We start from the raw sequence: 19,167 nt of genomic DNA, 5'->3' as shown, positions 1-19,167 counted from the left end.
GAAGAAGGGTTCTTGAGTAGGCAGACTAGGTGGGAGGGAGGGTTCTTGAGTGGGCAGACTTGTTGGGCCGTCGGCCCTATTCTGCCGTCATACTCTATGTTTACCATGCCAACAGGAAAGAATATTGAGTTTTAGAAGGATAAGGTTATAGGATTAGTGAGAGGAGGGGTGTGTAATTAGATAGGATTAGTGACACCTGAATCTGCTACCAATTCCTGTACTGCAATGCTCATATAACCAGCATCTGCTGAAAGCCCTTCTTACCCTTTCCCCTGCTAGTGCTCCTTAGGGAGCCTTCGTCCAGACAACTCCTGTTCAGCCCAAACAGGAACAGCAGCAGTAGCTGTGACCAGTGCTGCTCTCTGACTGACCACTAAACTAGCAGGATGGCCCTCCCCACATTGTGATACTTTAGAAGAATCAGGCCAGCAAGAGCCCAAAGGAAAAGAGCCGACACAGACAGGCTTCTGCCTTGCTTTCACTCCTCATCCCTTCCTTCCACCTATCTGAGTGATGCTAATCCTACTCCTTCATTTCCAGTCTCTGCTGTTTTCATCCCTTTCATTTTGCATCTTCCTGGAGCGTCTTAGGAAAACTTAAGCAGAGTATGCAGAAAGCTCAAAGATAACTATTACTGAAACAGTGGAAGGAGCTGGACTGTGCACGGCAATGCAGCACAAAGGCATTTATCCCCACTACCTCACTGGGTCTGCCCTTCTCTTTTGCAAGGCCCACCCCTTCCTAGGGCTGTTTCTAAACCCTTTGCTGCTGCTGCCACTGCCACCCCCCCACCCGCCAACATTCAGCACATACTTTCACTAAGACCTGCATTCCATGGTGCGAGCTTGACTCTCCCTCTCTGCCATTGCACCTGAAGGGCTGTCAAACTACTCCGTCACACTACATGCTTCAACCGGGGCGCACACAGGCCCTGGCTGCTTGTGTTTATTTTTTGTTTATTTTAAGGAAGGGGGAATGTTGGTTTGAACAAAATTTCTCTCTTTTCAAGTCAACTCATCCCTGTGTCATAAACCTTTAGTGGCTGGTGGTGGAGGGGGTAAGATAATCCCTTCCATTGGTCAACCTTAATTCAATGTGGCATTGTCGAGATAGAGTATGCCTACATCCCAAATATGGCCATAAGGTGTCACTGTTTTGCAAATGCCTAGGCCTAAAAAAATTGTTCTTTCATGCTGAATAGGTTAAGAAAAAAAGCTAGTTCTTTCAAAAAGAGATTTTTTAAAAATTACAAATCACAGCACATCTGCCTGCAATTAATCCTCCATCATCAAAGAAAACTGAAGCCAGGTCTCTGCTGTCCATTGCATTCCTTTAAATTCCAAAGCAAGGCCCTGATAAACAGAAATTGCACCTTGAGCTACATTATGCAGTCACATTCCTGCAAGGGCACCCTCCATTGCCTCAGGACAGCTTAATTTGCAGGTCCATTTGAATAGAGAAATATGTCATAACTGACAGTAACTCACCCTCAGCTCAGATTTGGAAATGGAAACAAGCTGAAGTCCCATTCCAAACCTACTCTGCCTGTGCCACCTCCACCTCTCTGCTCCCTGTTTAACACTGCAGCTAGGAAATTTGGGGACATGCAGATTTGGCCCCTCAGCAGAGATGGCCAGTTTGATATATATGACATACATCTACATGCACAGCATGAAAGGGTATTGAGGAACATGTGTACAGACTGCATGCATGTTCTGTGTTGCTCATGCAAACATACAGCACACACATTCAGTACAGAAACATACAGCGAAAACACAGCTATTGTATCTGCTTTCACGTAAGGAAGGATTTCTATTTGTACAGACAATAGCGGAAGTGGGCAAGAAATGTCATTAAGTTTTTTGTAACGGTAATTTTATGCCATGTATGTTTTATATAGAAATCGCCTAGATATAGACAGTATATACATTTTAAAAATAAATAAATACATTTAAGGATTATGCACATGAGAGTAGGCAGGTTCTCAGGACAAGACGACTGTTGGAAAGCTGAGAGACACCTGGGTTATGGAGCCCCTCCATGCTTTCTTGTTGCTTTGCCATTCAGGCTGGAAGGATGAACACTCTGGAGAAGAAAAAGATGAAATACGTAGGCAGTGTTCTGTCCAAGGTTATGCCTTCTGCTCCAGCACTGTTATAGAAGAGATCTCCATGGGCTGGGGAAATTTCTCTCATCCTTACAGAGGTCCTTTGAGAAGATCAGAATTTCCACCCGCCAATGGGGTTAAAAAGGTACCACAAACAAAATACCCTCCTTCTCTTTAACACCTGGCTGGTGCTGGGGTCTCTGCATGGTGCTTTTCTGCAGTATGGCAATCCTGCTCTGGGAAGCCATCAATGCTCTGCAGGGATTAGAAGAGAGAATAGGGACGAGTGTGAAAGATGAAGATGCTACCTTGAAAAACTTTTTCCTATTCTTCTGACAGAGGCACTTTGACCCCTTGTTTTAGTGGCACTGATTAGGATGGGCATTATAGGCTTCTGCTGATGATATCCTACCCAACTGTGTTTGCCATTAAGCAAAAATGAAAATTGAAGACAGGGAGAGAAACACGTGAACATTTAGCTCAAAAGAATCTTGCTTGATGCTTTCTAAGAAAATCTTTATAACCTGTGCTATAGGCACCAAATAGGAACAACAGCTCAGACCCCCTTGGCACACCCTTCTCTCCCTATCTGTCTACTTTCTTCTATTCATTGCATTTCTATACAACCTCTACCATCGCAATAAGGTCCCAAAGTGCTTCCCACATCTACCTCCTTGTTAAGAATAGGTAAAACCTGGAGGGTGGGAGGATGGTGGGGGAGGGGGGAGTCTGTATTTTGGAGGGTGTGACTAGCCCTGCTGAATGCCCTGAGGTCAGCAGAGTCCAGACCCTGGGGGAACCATCTGTGTTTTAGGGGGGTTGGTTTTTTTTTTCCTGGGACTGGCATGTCTGGTCCATTTTTGGAGGCCTTTCGTGCTACGGGGGTCTTTGACCTCCCATGCGCCCGGGAGATACCTTAGCATCCCTCTCCATGTTTGCAGGGGAAGGGGAGGGTGGTTTGGAATAGATTTTTGGGATTTCTGGGGTTCGTGGGTGGCTATAAATGACATATGACTTAGTAATGTTCTGCTTTGTTCTAGCGGATATCCCGCCTTTGTTTGATGTCTTTTGTATACAACTGTTTTTCTATGGTTCCACCTGTTTTCAGTCAATAAAGCAATGTTACTTACCGTAACAGTTGTTATCCAGGGACAGCAGGCAGCTATTCTCACTAGTGGGTGATGTCATCCGACAGAGCCCCGATACGGACATCTTGCAAGCATGTCTTGCTTGAAGAAACTCAGAAGTTTTGAGATGCCCGCACCGCGCATGCACCAGTGCCTTCCCGGCCGATGCTCCGGGCGTGTCTCCTCAGTTCAGGTAGCTAGCAGAGAAGCCAACCCAGGGGAGGTGGGTGGGACGTGAGAATAGCTGCCTGCTGTCCCTGGATAACAACTGTTACGGTAAGTAACATTGCTTTATCCCAGGACAAGCAGGCAGGTATTCTCACTAGTGGGTGACCTCCAAGCTAACCTCAATGGGATGGAGGGAGAGTTGGCAACTTAGGAGAACAAATTTTGTAACACAGTTTGGCCAAACTGCCCATCCCGTCTGGAGAAAGTATCCCGACAATAATGAGAGGTGAACGTATGAACCGAGGACCAAGTGGCAGCCCTACAAATCTCCTCAATCGGTGTCGATCTGAGGAAGGCTACAGAGGCTGCCATTGCTCTGACCTTATGGGCTGTGACCTTACAGGGAAGGGGTAATCCAGCCTGGGCATAGCAGAAAGAGATACAAGCCGCCATCCAGTTGGAGATGGTGCGCTTCGATACAGGTCGTCCCAACTTGTTTGGATCAAAGGAGACGAAAAGTTGAGGAGCAGTTCTGGGTGGTTTGGTTCGATCCAAGTAGAAAGCCAAAGCACGTTTACAGTCCAGAGTGTGAAGAGCTGATTCTCCAGGATGAGAATGAGGCTTTGGAAAGAACACTGGAAGCACAATGGATTGGTTGAGGTGAAATTCAGAGACCACTTTAGGCAGGAATTTCGGGTGAGTGCGGAGAACCACCTTGTCATGATGGAATACTGTGAAAGGTGGGTCCGCTACCAAGGCCTGAAGCTCACTGACCCTGCGAGCAGATGTGAGGGCCACCAGAAAAACCACTTTCCAAGTGAGAAACTTTAGTGGAGCCTTGCTCAGAGGCTCAAAAGGAGGTTCCATAAGCTGAGAAAGGACAACATTTAGATCCCAAACCACTGGAGGCGGTTTGAGAGGAGGATTGACATGAAAAAGTCCTTTCATAAATCTGGAAACCACAGGATGAGAAGAGAGAGGTTTCCCTTGTAGAGGCTGATGGAAAGCCGCAATAGCACTCAGGTGGACTCGTATAGATGTCGACTTGAGACCAGACTGGGACAGATGTAAAAGATAGTCCAAAACAGAGGATAGGGAGGCTCGCTGAGGCTCCTTAGAATTGGAAATACACCATGAAGAAAATCTAGTCCATTTTTGGGAGTAGCATTGACGAGTAGCAGACTTCCTGGAAGCCTCCAAGACATCCCTCACCGCCTGGGAAAACTGGTGCGGAGTTACGTTGAGAGGAACCAAGCTGTCAGGTGGAGAGACTGCAGGTTGGGATGAAGCAGAGACCCCTGATGCTGAGTAAGCAGTGAAGGAAACACTGGAAGTAGGTACGGTTCCCTGCTGCTGAGTTGAAGTAGAAGGGAGAACCAAGGTTGCCTGGGCCACCGAGGAGCTATCAGAATCATGGTGGCATGTTCGGACTTCAGTTTGACTAGAGTCTTTTGAATGAGAGGGAATGGCGGAAACGCATACAGAAAGCGATTCCCCCAATCCAGCAGAAAAGCATCTGCCTCGAGGCGATGAGGAGCATAGATCCTGGAGCAAAACTGAGGCAGCTTGAAATTGTGGGGAGCCGCAAAGAGGTCTATCTGAGGCGTTCCCCACTGAGCAAAGATCTGATGAAGGGGCTTGGAGTGGAGTGTCCATTCGTGAGGCTGGAGAAGACGACTCAGTTTGTCCGCCAAGACATTGTCCCTCCCCTGAATGTAGACAGCTTTGAGGAAGGTGTTGTGGCGAACCGCCCAATCCCAGACTCTGAGAGCTTCCTGGCAGAGGGAGGCCGAGCCCGTGCCCCCTTGCTTGTTGACATAATACATGGCGACCTGATTGTCGGTGCGAATGAGGACCACCATGTCGTGAAGCAGATGTTGAAAAGCTTGAAGAGCATTGAAGATGGCTCTGAGCTCCAGAAGATTGATTTGATGGAGTCGGTCCGCACAGGTCCAGAATCCCTGAGTGCGAAGCCCATCCAGATGAGCCCCCCAGGCATAGGTCGAGGAATCGGTTGTGAGAACCTTCTGATGAGGAGGAGTGTGAAACAGCAAACCTCTGGATAGATTCGAAGAGGTCATCCACCAAAGTAGAGACCGCCGAAGAGCAGGAGTGACTATGATGTGTCGAGTCAACGGGTCTGACACTTGAGTCCATTGAGAAGCTAGGGTCCACTGAGGAATTCTGAGATGGAGCCTGGCAAAGGGTGTCACATGAACTGTAGAGGCCATGTGGCCCAGGAGGACCATCATGTGTCTCGCTGAGATGGACTGGCGAGAAGATACAGACTGGCAGAGACGAAGAAGAGCATCCATGCGCTGAGGAGGAAGGAATGCTCGAAGCTGAATGGTGTCCAGTACCGCCCCGATGAAGGGAAGGGACTGGGTAGGCTGCAGATGAGATTTGGGAAAATTGATCTCGAAGCCTAGGCTCTGCAGGAAGCAGATCGTGGTCAAGGTCGCCGAAATGACCTTTGGAGCTGACGGGGCTTTGATGAGCCAGTCGTCGAGGTATGGAAATACCTGAAGACCCCTGTTCCGGAGTGCAGCGGCCACCACCACCAGACACTTCGTGAAGACTCTGGGAGACGAGGACAGGCCGAATGGAAGCACTCGAAACTGCAGATGTAGATGTCCCACCCGAAATCTGAGGAACTTGCGGGAGGCCGGATGAATGGGAATGTGAGTGTAGGCCTCCTTGAGATCCAGAGAGCATAACCAGTCGTTCTGCTCGAGGAGAGGGTAGAGAGAAGCAAGAGTCAGCATGCGAAACCTCTCCTTGACTAGGAATTTGTTGAGGGCCCTGAGGTCCAAAATGGGTCGCAGGTCGCCCGTCTTCTTCAGAACAAGGAAGTACCGGGAGTAAAACCCCTGGTTCAGTTGGTCTGACGGGACCGGCTCCACGGCACGAAGCCGGAGCAAAGCCTGAGCTTCCTGGAGAAGAAGGGCGGTCTGAGTCAAGTTGGAAGGATACTCTCTTGGAGGGTGGTCTGGAGGGACCCGATGGAAATGAAGAGAGTATCCTTCCTTGATGATAGTAAGGACCCAGAGGTCGGTTGTTATGGCCTCCCAGCGATGATAAAAGTGATGGAGGCGCCCTCCGATGGGAAAAACAGGGGGAGGCAGAACGAGGTTGATTATGCCCTCGACGAGACAGTCAAAAAGGCTGAGTGGTCTTAGGGACAGCAGGCGACTGAGACTTAGGCTGACCCTTCTGGGGAGGCTGGCGCTTCGCCGGTTGCCTCGCAGGTGGAGTTTGCCTCGGCTGATAACGCCGCTGATAAATCAACGGCGGACGAGAAGGTCGAGACTGCTGAGGCTTAGGCTTCGGCCTAAGGATAGATTGGAAGGACTTTTCGTGGTCATCTTCGTAACAGTCTCGATGGATTTGTCAAAAAGATCCGCCCCAGCACACGGGACGTTCGCCAGGCGGTCCTGAAGATTCGGGTCCATATCAATGGTCCGCAACCAGGCCAACCGGCGCATCGCCACCGAGCAGGCCGCCGCTCGGGCTGAGAGCTCGAACGCATCATAGGCAGATTGCATTAACTGAAGCCGAAGTTGGGACAGCGAAGCAACCACTTCCTCAAACTCAAACCTAGCCTGGGACTCGATGTACGGTGTGAACTTCCGCAGCACAGGTAGAAAAAATTCCAAGTAGGCTGCAAAGTGGAAATTGTAATTCAGGACTCGAGACGCCATCATCGAATTCTGATAGATGCGTCGACCAAACTTATCCATGGTTCTGCCCTCGCGGCCCGGAGGCACTGAAGCATAGACCTGGCCCGGATGAGACCGCTTGAGCGAGGATTCGACCAGGAGGGACTGGTGAGAAAGCTGAGGACCCTCGAAGCCCTTATGATGCACCGTGCGGTACCGCGCATCCAATTTGCCAGGGACCGCAGGGATAGAGTAAGGAGACTCGAAGCATCGCATGAAGGTCTGGTCGAGGAGCTTGTGCAGGGGAAGCCGCAAGGACTCCGCCGGAGGACGAGGCAAGTGCATGGTATCGAGGTATTCCTTGGAGTATCGAGACCCAGCATCGAGAGTAATGTCCATGTCATCTGCCATCTGCCTGAGGAACGATGAAAAGGACAGTTGGTCCGCCGTCGCCGGTCTGCGAGACGGACTAGAAGAAGAAGAGGCTTCAGGCTCCAGAGAGGCCTGCGAGCAACAGGACGAATAGAAAACCTCAGGGTCCTCGAACTCCGGGCCCGGAGGAGGAGACCCAGTCGAAGCAGCATACCCCAACCGAGGCAATTTCTTCTGAGGCGAGACGGTCGAGTGCCGAGAGGAATGCTTCGAAGAATGTCTGGATCGATGCCTGCAAGGGGATCGAGCCCGCCTGTGAGAAACTGGTTCAGACGCCTCCAGGGAGCAGATTGGACTCGATGCCGTCGATCGCAGAGGCGGAAGAGTCGGCGCCTCCCCCGACGACGCCCAGGTTTGATAGGGGGTTCGGAAGAACTCGTCCTGCTTCCTGCTATGCCCAGGACTGGGTGGCCCCGAAGGTGGACGCCACACTGAGTCATGGGGCGGAGTAATCGGTTCCAAGGGAGGCAGGTCACTAAACGAGGCTTTCCTCGAGGGGATGGGCTCCAAGGGAGGCATATCACTAAGGGAGGCCCTCCTCGAGGGAATCGGTTCCAAAGGAGGTACAGCGCTAACGGAGGACCTCCTCGAGGACCCGGACACCGCTCTCCGAGCAACGAGGTCGTGCGGCGAGGAGAAGGAGGAGGGGGCGGTCCGCCCCTCGAAGCCGAAGCTGGAAGGTCACCCTGGATGGTGGTAATCAGCCGAGGCCCCATGGTCTGCATGAGCTCCACGAACTGAGCCTCCAGAAGGGACTGCAAAGAAGCCGATATAGAGGGATCCGCACCAAAAGGGGGCCCTTCCGCACAGTCTCCGCGCTCCTTCGGTGCTGCGTGCTTCTGCTTCCCAGTCTTCGGCACCTTGAGCACCACCGGTGGAACTGTCGGGGTCAATACCTGCTCCGAGGAGACGGAGGAAGGCACCGGCGCCAAAGCCGGGGCCGAAACCGGTGTGAACGATGCCGATTTCAGGAGGCCCAAAGCAGTCGGGGAGGCAGAGGGCTTCGCGGAAGGAGTCGAAGCACCCGTCGATGTCGATGTCGAAGCTGCAGGATCCGATGAAGCTTCCATCTTGAACATGGACTCCCACAGCAGACAGCGGCGCTTAAACGCTCTCGCCGTCAAAGTGGAGCAAGGCCGGCACAATTTCGGGAAGTGATCCGGTCCCAGACACTGTAAGCAGCGTCGATGAGGGTCCGTGAGCGAAATCGCACTTGCTACACTTTTTAAAACTGGTAATCGGCTGGGACATAGGCCGGAAAAGCTCCGCCGCAAGGTCGAAGGCGCGGGGCCCCAGCCACGCGGCTGACCCAGTATCGGAAGGAAAAATTTTTTTTTTTTTTTGAAAAAAGAAATCAAAGAAAGAAATAAATGCACAGGAGAGCCAAAAGAACTCAACCCGTGGCAAAATAGAAGGCAAAAAAAAGATTCAATGGGCGCAAATTGAAGATAGACTTCTCAGCTCCGCGGAAGAAAAAGAACTGAGGAGACACACCCGGAGCATCGGGCGGGAAGGCACTGGCGCATGCGCGGTGCGGGCATCTCGAAACTTCTGAGTTTCTTCAAGCAAGACATGCTTGCAAGATGTCCATATCGGGGCTCTGTCGGATGACATCACCCACTAGTGAGAAAACCTGCCTGCTTGTCCTGGGATAAAAATTGTTTACAATCTAAGAATAGGTAAAACGTGGCTGCCACATCTTACTTAACAGAGCACTGTCGTTTCTTGGTAGAGCATCTGGTGATAGAGGAGTGCAGCCGAGGAGTGCTTGAAAGAAGCCGAGTTGGAGGACCCTTTGCAGCAAACACCGCAATCTTAGACCTGTGGATAGGAGAAGCAGAAATAGGACAAGACACATAGAAATGCTGTTTCCAAGTCCTGCCACAGCACAGAACAAAATATCAGTGTGCAACATACTTGTTACAAGTACAGATAGGTGTACACCTAATACCTACCCAGAAGAAAAAGTACTGCCTGCATCTTTCTGGTTGGAACACACATTTTCCCAGCACAGGATTGGAGAAGCATTAAAGGCCACTGGGTTGTTTTCCTCTAAGACATCAAAGGTAGTGTTCATGTCCTGGACAGCCAGAGGAGCAGCAGGCACCGTTTGCACACTAGCAGAGTTCTGGAGAGCAGATGTGGCCAAGGGCTTCCGTCTCTTTGTCACTGTGGAGGAGCAGAATGTAGGGGTCTCTTGAACACCAAGCTTTGGAGTGCAGGGAGAGGCGCTTCGCAGAGGCCCAGTGACTCTTTTGAAAGAGGAGCCGCCCTCACTATCAGCGCTCTTATCAGACATCCAAAATGGGACACATTTACTAGATAGGGCAGAGTTTGGCTGCTTTGCCTGCAGCTTTAGAGCTGCTGTGCATCTTGCTCCAAATGGGGCGCTGGAGTCTGAACACCACCGTTTCTTCAAAGGAGCCAGAGGTGTGTTTGGCGAGAGGCTGAGGTCCCTCCGGTGTCGCTTTTGTGGTTTATGCCGCAGTACCATCACTGAAGGGAAATTAAAAAAAAAAACACAAAAAAAACCAACTACTACAGAAAAACGAGTTGCTTTCCTAGGCAAACACATATAGGAATATAAAATGTAATTACTGCACCATACAACACAGGTCTTTGTGCCCATACTGCCTCTACAGCTCAGAACCTTCCATAAGGGAGGGGTCAGCCTAGTGGTTTGAGCTGCTGCCTCAGCATCCTGAGGTTTTAAGTTTGATCCCAGCCTGTTCCCTGTGACTCTGGGCAAGTCACTTAACCCTCCACTACCCCATGTACCACAGTTAGATTGTGAGCCTGCAGGCACAGATAAGAAAAATGCTTGAAGTACCTGTATGTAAACCACTTTGAGTGTGGTTGTATAATTACAAAAAGGTGGTATACAAGTCCCAGTCCCTTTCCCCTTACACCACAGGGATTCCCATCATCACTAACAGCATGGAGGAGAGAATGCCTACCTTTTTCAGGCTGCAGCTGCGTGTTCTGCTTTGGGGCAATTTTGCTGGGCTTTATTGGTTCGGTCCTTGTGTCCTGTGCCTCCAGCCATTCCTTCCACTTTACACATCCGTCATTCTTGAGAAGACTTTCCACCTCTTCTATCTCCATAGTCATCTCAGGAGTACACAATCCAGTTCCTTCTAGGGCACAGTGTTGCTTGCGGACTATCTTCAACAGGACACCAAGCAGCCTGGGGATGAATTGGGAACACTGTTACTGTTGCAGAGCCAGCTTCCTTTACCTGAATCCCTCCTGCACTTCAGGGGTTATTTGGCACAGATTAAGACACACAGATTAAGACTCACATCTCCATCTGAATGTAATCCAGTCTCCCTCGTGCAGCTTTAACGCTCTTGTGTTCATGCTTTCCAAGGAGCAGCGAGTTCCTACCCTTTAAGGAACAGCAGCATGAGGAAAGAGGTGATTCCTGAAAAATGAATCATGGGTGAGAGAAGACAGGGAAAGGCAGGGAGAATAAGTAAATTCAGGAAGTGCTGAAGGTGCGCACCTGCTTCTCTTCACCCTGCAGCCAAAGCCCTACTTGGTCCATCTCAGTCAGCTGTTCTGTCCCTTCACTCTCACACCCAGGAAGTCTCTTTTGCAGGGGCTTTTTCAGCCTACAAAAGGAGGGAGAGGATAAAGAAGCAAGCCAAAATCTTTGTATCACCTCCTCCCCATGGTATATATATTTTCTCTCTTAAAGAAAATGTAATTTATGGCATTGAAATCTAGTTTTAATTTTAGAATTGTAATTTTGTCTTGTGTTTGCAATAATATATGTTAATTTTTATGGAAACTACTTTGTTTAAAGGCGGTATATAAAAAAAATAATGATCAGATATCGTAGCATATGGATAGAATATTTAGAGGGGTTTGGGAGGGTAAATTAATATAATGGTTTTTGAGTTAGAATACTGATTAAAGGGGTTTCTTTACTTTACATTATAAGAGTAATTGATTGTAACTCAAGTGTTTTGTAATAATTGTATGTATTACATATTTTCACTTGATGTAAGAAATAAAAAAGAATAAAATTAAAAAAAAAAATAAAATAAAGGCGGTATATAAATTTTTTAAAAAAATAAACAAACACACACAAAACTCTCCAATCTGTACCCTGCTGAGGTCTTCTTCCACCATCATGTGTACAATGAACCATATCCCTACTGCACATGTACATTTGCAGTTCCACCCAATTAGACAGCTACATACCACCTACCTCCTTCCCACCCCCATTATTCCCTTCCTGTCCTGAGGGAGACAGCCCAAAAAGAAATAGGTGACCAATAATTGATAAAGAACACTGGCTGCCTCCACAATTGATTATACTTAAATTTTCTAAGTAAAACAAAATGAGCCTAAGCTCTCCCATCTTTTTGCCTCAATATCCTCAAGAGACTAGCTTATAATAATATGCCTTACTGGGTCAGACCAAAGGTCCATCAAGCCTAGTAGCCAAAACCCAAGGAGTAGCAACATTCCATGCTACCGATCCAGGGCAAGCAGTGGCTTACTCCATGTCTTTAGTTTCAGCTACCTGGGTCTCTCTCTGTGGAATGACTTGCCTCCTCACATCCGTTCAAAATCCTCTTATCCCAAGTTGAAACCACTCCTCAAAATTATGTGGACCAACTGCTGTACAACTCTTTCTATTCCCCTCATCCCCCTTTCCTCTCTCTCATCCTGTTTTTAATCCAAACCACATAGTTGCCATTGCAGGTCACTTGTGGTCTATCGAGCCCTCTGGACATAAAGTAAGCTACTAGCTCCATTTCAGCAGCAGCTCATTTGTAAATGTGCTCAAAATGCAGCATGTGTTCCATTATTCAATCGTCAATTGTGGGAATCTGTTCTGTTTTAAGATGACTTACAAAAAGGAAATTATAATAATTTTAAAAAGATCTGGGGGCCATTGACAACTTATTGTAATGATTAGACGCCATTTTCCATTGAAAGTACATTTATATGCTATATGTGTGTTTATTCTTACTGAAAAGATGATAAAGGGTGGGTGGTTGGGGGGGTTATTATATCACTAAAATATTATGTGGTAGAGATTAATGTGCTATTGTGAAATATTGTATAGAATATTCTTTTGTGCACTTGTTGTTTAATTTGAAAATGAATAAAGAATGTTAAAAAAAAAGTACATTTATAATATGGGGGAGGGAGGGTGGTATAAAGTTCTATTTAAGGTTTAATCATTAGATAAGAATGTAATATTTATATGAAATTTATGATTAAAACTAGTCTTTAAGCCCGTTACATTAACGGGTGCTAGAATAGATGTGTGTGTCTGTCTTTCTTTCTTTCTCTCTCTCCACTTGGCCGCTGTCTGTCTGTCTATGTTTATTTGTTTCTCTCTCCTTGGACACTGGCTGTCTCTCCTTGGACGCTGGCTGTCTGTCTTCCTTTCTGTCTGTCTCTTTGGCCCCCTGTGTTTCATTCTTTGTGTCTGTGTCCTTGTGTCATTCCCCCGCCCCCCCAGAGCAAAGCTGTCTGCCCCCAGGATACCCCTTCCCCCAAAGCAGCCCCCTTTCCCTCTCCCTGACTGTCTCTCCATGGCCCCCTTCTGTCTTCTCCCCCCCCCAAGCAAAGCTGTCTGCCCCCCAGCACACCTCTCCCAACAAAAGCAGCCCCCTGTACCTGCAGCACCGGCACGACACCCTTCAGCCAATCGTGAGTGCTCAGAGAACAAGAGGGAGCAGGGTCTGGGTGTATTGGGCGCGGCGGGGGAGGCCCCGACTGCTCCAGCTGCAGCTTCTTCGGTGTCGGTGAGGAAGGAGAGGTTGGCCCGACTCTCCGCAGGGGCTTTGGGGACAGTCTTCTTCTGTTCAAAGCCCTCCTCCCAGCAGCCACTGCCAGCAGCGCTCCGCACTACCTTTCCTCCCGCCGCCCAGAGTAGATGTTTGTATGTCTGGTTTTTTATTTGGCTCTCTCTCTCCTTGGACGCTGTCTGTCATTCTTTGTGTCTGTGGCTCTCCCTGGCCCCCCTGCTTGCCAAAGCAGCCCCCTTTCCCTCTCCCCCTGCCTACCTGCTCCGTGGCCCCCTTCTGTTCCTCCACCACCTTATTGCTGTCTGCCCCCAGCACAACCCTCTCACCAAAACAGCCCCCTTTCCTGCCTGCTCCATGGCCCTTCTTTTTCCTCTTCCCCTCCCGTTCTTCCCCTCTCTCCATCCATGGTTCCTGCTGCTGCTGCCGCTCCTGCTCAAAGCAGCCTGTTGAGGTTCGCGGCCGGCTGTAGCGAACCTCGCAGGCCGCTGTCCACCTCAGTAGCATGTTATAACTGCTACCATGTGGAGAGTGGCCTGCAAGGTTCGCTGCAGCCGGCCACGAACCTCAGCAGGCCGCTTTGAACAGGAGCAGCAGCGGTTGGTGCGGGAGGGGGGGAGTCAGTGACGTGCAGGCCGCTTTTAACAGGAGTGGCAGCGGCGGCAGGACCATGAGCCCTCCTCCCACCAGCTACCGCCAGCGCCACTCCATGTTGCCCGATGCGCCAAACTGGCGCATGCGCCTCAAGCCGCCAAATACGGCCACGGACGGACATGTCAAGTCCCCACATCCTCCTAAGTGCGCATGTGTGCTTAGAGGATTATTATTATAGATATTTGTGGGAAGGATCGGTGAGGAGGGAATAAATTTATGTATTTAAGATAATAATAGAAAGAAATTCAAGTGATGTGTATAAGTTTAAATGATGTAATATTGTGTACTTTACGTAAGATGAAAAATGAATAAAGACTTTGAAAAAAAAAGACTTATTGTGAGCTAAGTATTTATTACTTAAAGACTTTTTTAAAAAATTCTTTTTTGGTTTGAATATGAAGCACATAATACATTTTGATTGAGCACATTTACAAACGAGCTGATGATGAAATGGAGCCTACTAGTATTTGTTTACTATAGAAAAGAAAAAAGTAAGCTTAAGTAAATTTGAAGCCCATTTGTTTACATACAAAGAATTGTAGAGGCAGAATTAGTTATTTATCAATAGAAATTGATAAATAACTCTAATTCTGCCTCTACAATTCTTTGGGGGTGGGAATATGAATGACAATAATTGATAATTGTTAATTATTAATATATGGGTGGGAGGGATGGGATTCTTTTATATTTATATATTTGGAGGATTACAAATAAGATTGTCAAGTGATTAATTAATATATTTTTGAATGTTTATTGTACACTTATAATTTCTGAAAATGAAGATTTTTTTTTTAAATAAATCTTTATTCATTTTTGATTCTTACAAGTAAATTATACATAATAAAAACAATTTTCACATATCACTTGTACTTACATTCAAATATTCTTGTGAGATAAAATAAATACCCCCCCTTTTTTATCCATATTCCTATTTCCATATGATATGCATTCCCCACCCCAACCCCACATATAAACTACCCATGTGCTAAGATATCTGATCATTAGAGTAACTAGTCAATGGTCCCCATATTTTTTTAAAATTATGAAGATTCCCTTGTTGTAACGCTATCATCTTTTCCATCTTATATATGTGGCACACTGAATTCCACCAAAATGTATAATTTAATTTAGTATAATCTTTCCAATTTTGAGTAATTTGTTGCATGGCAACCCCTGTCAATATTAATAATAACTTGTTATTATTTGCAGAAATCGGACTCTGAGTTCTCATTGGAGTTATTTATAAAAAGAAAGCAGGGTCTTATTAGTTTAAAGGTCATATTATAGGAAATATATTTTACTTCTGTATTTTGGAATAAAGATTTTTTTAAAAAAAAGAGTTATTTATCAATTACTGGTCACTTAATTGTTAATATTGAATAGTTTTGTTTTGTTTTAAATTCTTTATTCATTTTTTCATCTTACAACAAGTGCATTAGAAAATAACAGTTAAACTTATACAATATCACTTGAGTATTTATATGGCTTAACTCCAAGATTCAAATAGGCGGATTCAAGGTCATCTGGAAGTATTGAGTAATGGCAGGTATTAGAACTCTGGACAATGTTATATCTAATGGTAAACTGCTTGATTTTTCATAGCTTCAACACAAATTTGGTCTTAATAAATCACAAAGTTATAGATGGTTGCAGATGAAGCAGGCCATTCAGGCAGGGTTCCCTGAATGGAAAAATCTTAATAACCAATATAGTCTAGAGTTCTTGTGCTTTCAGGTGGACTTCCTGGGACACCAGGCCGCACAGTGGTATAAATTGAAATCTGGATTTATGAATAAAAAACCAAAAACTGGTCTTAGGGACATTTGGAGCATTGAGCTTAAGCATCAAATTACTGTGTCTCAATAGCCACGAATTTGGTCTTGGAGGATGAGTTGTACAATGTCAGCATGTATGAGACAAACTTGGTTTTTTTTGTTGCATCGAGCTTTCTGGATCCCCGGTTCGTTTACAAAAGTTAGATAGCTCTAAGTCAAATAAATGTTGGCACTGTCATCTCAAAGCAGGGACTTTAGATCATTTATTATTCCACTGTCCATTCATTTTGGCTTTTTGGAGATCGATTTGGGGCCAAATAAATTGTTTATTAGAAAATCCTGTGGCTTTAACCTATGATACTATTTTATTTGGAATGTCAATGTAGGAAGAAAAGTCAAATTTCTGCAAATAATAATAAGTTACTACTTATTATGGCAGAAATTGCCATTCAGCAGATTACATTTAATTGGAAAAACTGGAATAGATTAAATTATAGTTTTGGGTGGAATTCACTGTCATGTATAAGATGGAAAGAACGTTAGCGTTGTAGAAAGGAAATTTTAATAATTTTCAGGAGGTTTGGAGACCATTAATAGAATATTGTAATGAATAAAATATCATTTTTCCCCAGTAGGTATAATTGTACAGGGATGGGGGGGTGGAGGAAGTTTAATTATATTTTGATGGGTTGGATTAATAGAGAATAAGATTTATATGTAATCACATGTGTAATAATAGGGTTGGAAGGAGGGATTTATTTATACGTATTTTTTAACTGTAAAATTAATAATGTTAGTATTGAATAGTAATAACAGAGGTGTACCTTAAATGTTAAAAGGAGTGCTGTGATATTTAATTTTTCATCTGAGAGACCCCACAGCATTACAAGCCATCAGAAAAAAAAATTACCTGAAAGTGGCCTGTGCCCGAGGACCATTCTTCTGGACTGCAGGCCCCTGGCTGTTTTCATATGCTTTCAGTTTCTCTCGCAGCTCAGTTATCTGAGGGACAGAGAAGGGAGGCAACAAGTTCAAGTTTAATAAAATTTGATAAAATTGCTTATCTGGAATTACTAAGTGAACAACATTCCAATAATTATACAAATTAAAACATGAATTTAAACATTTAACATTAACAGGGGTACATATCAAACCGGTACATAGGGAAAAAAAGGGGAAGAAATACAATCTCTGTAAGAAAAGAAACAAATAAGGCAAGCACATCAGGGAAAGAGGAAAAGGGAAAAAGGAAACAACAAAAAAGATAAAAAGGAAGAGCACTATATCTGAAAAGTGTAGCAGAGTTGCTAAAAATGGTTAGAGTACAGAAGTCCTAGGAAGGAATGCTGCCATAGGAGATTTAACAATTACTGTATAGGCATCTTTAAAAAGGAAGCTCTTAAGATTACTCTTGAAGTGGAAAAATTATGACAGATTAAGTTATAACTTTTGGTGGAATTCGGGATGCCATATATATAAAATGGAGCGCACAATAGCAACACAGAAAGGTTACTTTGGTAAATTTCAGAAGATTTGGAGACCATTAGCAGATTTTTGTAATGATTAATAACATTTTCCCATAAGAAGATATTTGTTAAGTGGGGATGGGGGTGGGTATTATTTTATTTATCTCATAATATATATGAATTAATTAATACATTTTGATGTATTAGGTTAGATTTTCTGAAATAGGTAAGGAGGGATTGGGGTTTTTTCTATTTATTTACATTTGTCATATTTATTAAATGTATTACATAATATTTAAATCATTATAAAATATGAATATAAGTATGATATATTGTATTTAAAGTGTTCATGAAGAAAATAAAGTGTGTATAAGATTATATGAATTTTTCTGATACACTTGTTGTAATATGCAAAACTGAATAAAGAAATTTTTTTTAAAAAATAAGAAGTGGTCTATATTCCTTTTTTTTAAATTCTTTATTCATTTTTTAAAAATTACAATAAGTGTAACAGCATATATAACATTTTAAACTCAGATACAAAACTTAATATTCTGTTAAAATCCATATCAGAATTTATCCCCCTCCCCCCTAATCAATAACATTCTTTAAATTCAAGAAAACCTACCATAATCCCCCTTCCTATATACCTTACTTTAATAATCAAACCAAAATACCCTTCCCCCCCTCCCCCCACCTTGGACATGCATATTTAAGGGGAAAAATAATATTCAATCATTACAATATTTTGTTAATGGCTCCCAAATATCCTGAAATTTTCTAAAATTCCCTTGCTGTGCAGCTATTGTCCTTTCCATTTTATAAATGTGACATAAAAAAGTTCCACCAGAAACTGTAATTCAGTCTTTCCCAGTTTTTCCAGTTGCTCGTTCGTAATCTGTTGTATGGCAACCCCTGTCATAATAAGTAGAAGCCTGTTATTATTAGATGATATTTGGCTCTTAGCCCTCACTGACATGCCAAACAGTACAGTATCATACGATAATGCCACCGGATTTTCCAACAAACAATTTATTTGACCTCATATTGATTTCCAAAAAGCTAGAATCAATGGACAATAGAATAACAAATGATCTAATGTCCCAGCTTCAAGATGACAGTGCCAGCATCTATTTGACTTAGAGCTATTTAACTTCTGTAAATGAACTGGGGTACAAAATGCTCTATGCAACAGAAAAAAACAAGTTTGTGTCAGATGCAGACATTGTACATCTCATCTTCCAAGTCCAAATTTGTAGTCTATATTCCTATCTTCTCTTAGGTACAGTGGGAGGGCATTCCATGACTGCGGTGCAATAACCAAAAATATGCTTTGCCTGTGTGTGCCGATACTCTTTAAAGATGGTACTGTCAGAAGATGTTGATCCATGGAACGAAATTGGGGTGTACGGGATTAGTAAGTTATATATGTATTGAGGTTCCTTAAAGAACTGCGTTTTGAATGTCAGTAGTATGGTTTTATAGGAGATTCTATGCGTAATTGGGAGCCAGTGAGCTTTTTGCAAAAGGGGAGTAACGTGGTCGTACTTCTTAGCCTTTGATATAAGTTTCATGGCTGTATTTTGAATGATCTTTTTTTTCCTTTATGGGTTATGCCAATGAATAAAGAGTTACAATAATCTAGTTTTGATATGATTAACGAATGGATTAGAATGTTTAAAGATTTAGGCTCCAAAAATTTAGTGACGGGTAAATCATGTGCAGGCAATAAAAACAAGATTTTACCATCCTAGGGTTCCCTGAATGGAAGACTTTGAACAATCAGTATAATATGGAGTTCCTATGCTTCCAAGCAGACTTCCTAGGACATCAAGCCGCACTGTAGTATAAATTATTATCTGGATACTTGAATAAAAAACCAAAGAATGGTCTGAGAGACATTTGGAGCATTGAGATCAAGCACCAAATTTCTGCATCTCAATGGCCACAAATTTGGTCTTGGAGAATGAGATGTACAGTGTCAGCATCTATGAGACAAACTTGGTTA

The 19,167-nt window shown here is 44.7% G+C and overlaps 1 protein-coding gene across 2 annotated transcripts in view; it reads right to left on the bottom strand.

Moving 5' to 3' along the window:
* Window positions 1-1,320: 1,320 nt before the first annotated feature.
* LOC117367761 (kinesin-like protein KIF18B) overlaps window positions 1,321-19,167 on the bottom strand; it is a 73,419-nt gene continuing 55,572 nt past the window's right edge. The window contains exons 10-16 of one of the 2 annotated variants that reach the window (XM_033960668.1): window positions 16,604-16,695; window positions 10,999-11,107; window positions 10,796-10,917; window positions 10,451-10,680; window positions 9,449-9,989; window positions 9,203-9,314; window positions 1,321-2,362 (exon numbers count right to left, since the gene is read on the bottom strand). In XM_033960668.1, coding sequence (XP_033816559.1) covers window positions 2,282-2,362; window positions 9,203-9,314; window positions 9,449-9,989; window positions 10,451-10,680; window positions 10,796-10,917; window positions 10,999-11,107; window positions 16,604-16,695 — 1,287 coding nt within the window. In that variant the 3' untranslated portion in view covers window positions 1,321-2,281. Of the gene's footprint in view, window positions 2,363-9,197; window positions 9,315-9,448; window positions 9,990-10,450; window positions 10,681-10,795; window positions 10,918-10,998; window positions 11,108-16,603; window positions 16,696-19,167 lie in introns of both variants that reach the window. The other variant, XM_033960667.1, reaches the window with a different exon arrangement.

Source organism: Geotrypetes seraphini, chromosome 10 (assembly GCF_902459505.1).
Source record: "Geotrypetes seraphini chromosome 10, aGeoSer1.1, whole genome shotgun sequence".
Lineage (NCBI taxonomy): Eukaryota > Metazoa > Chordata > Amphibia > Gymnophiona > Dermophiidae > Geotrypetes > Geotrypetes seraphini.
The sequence above is the reverse complement of the archived record's forward strand: the minus strand, read 5'-3'. Positions and strand labels throughout refer to the sequence as shown.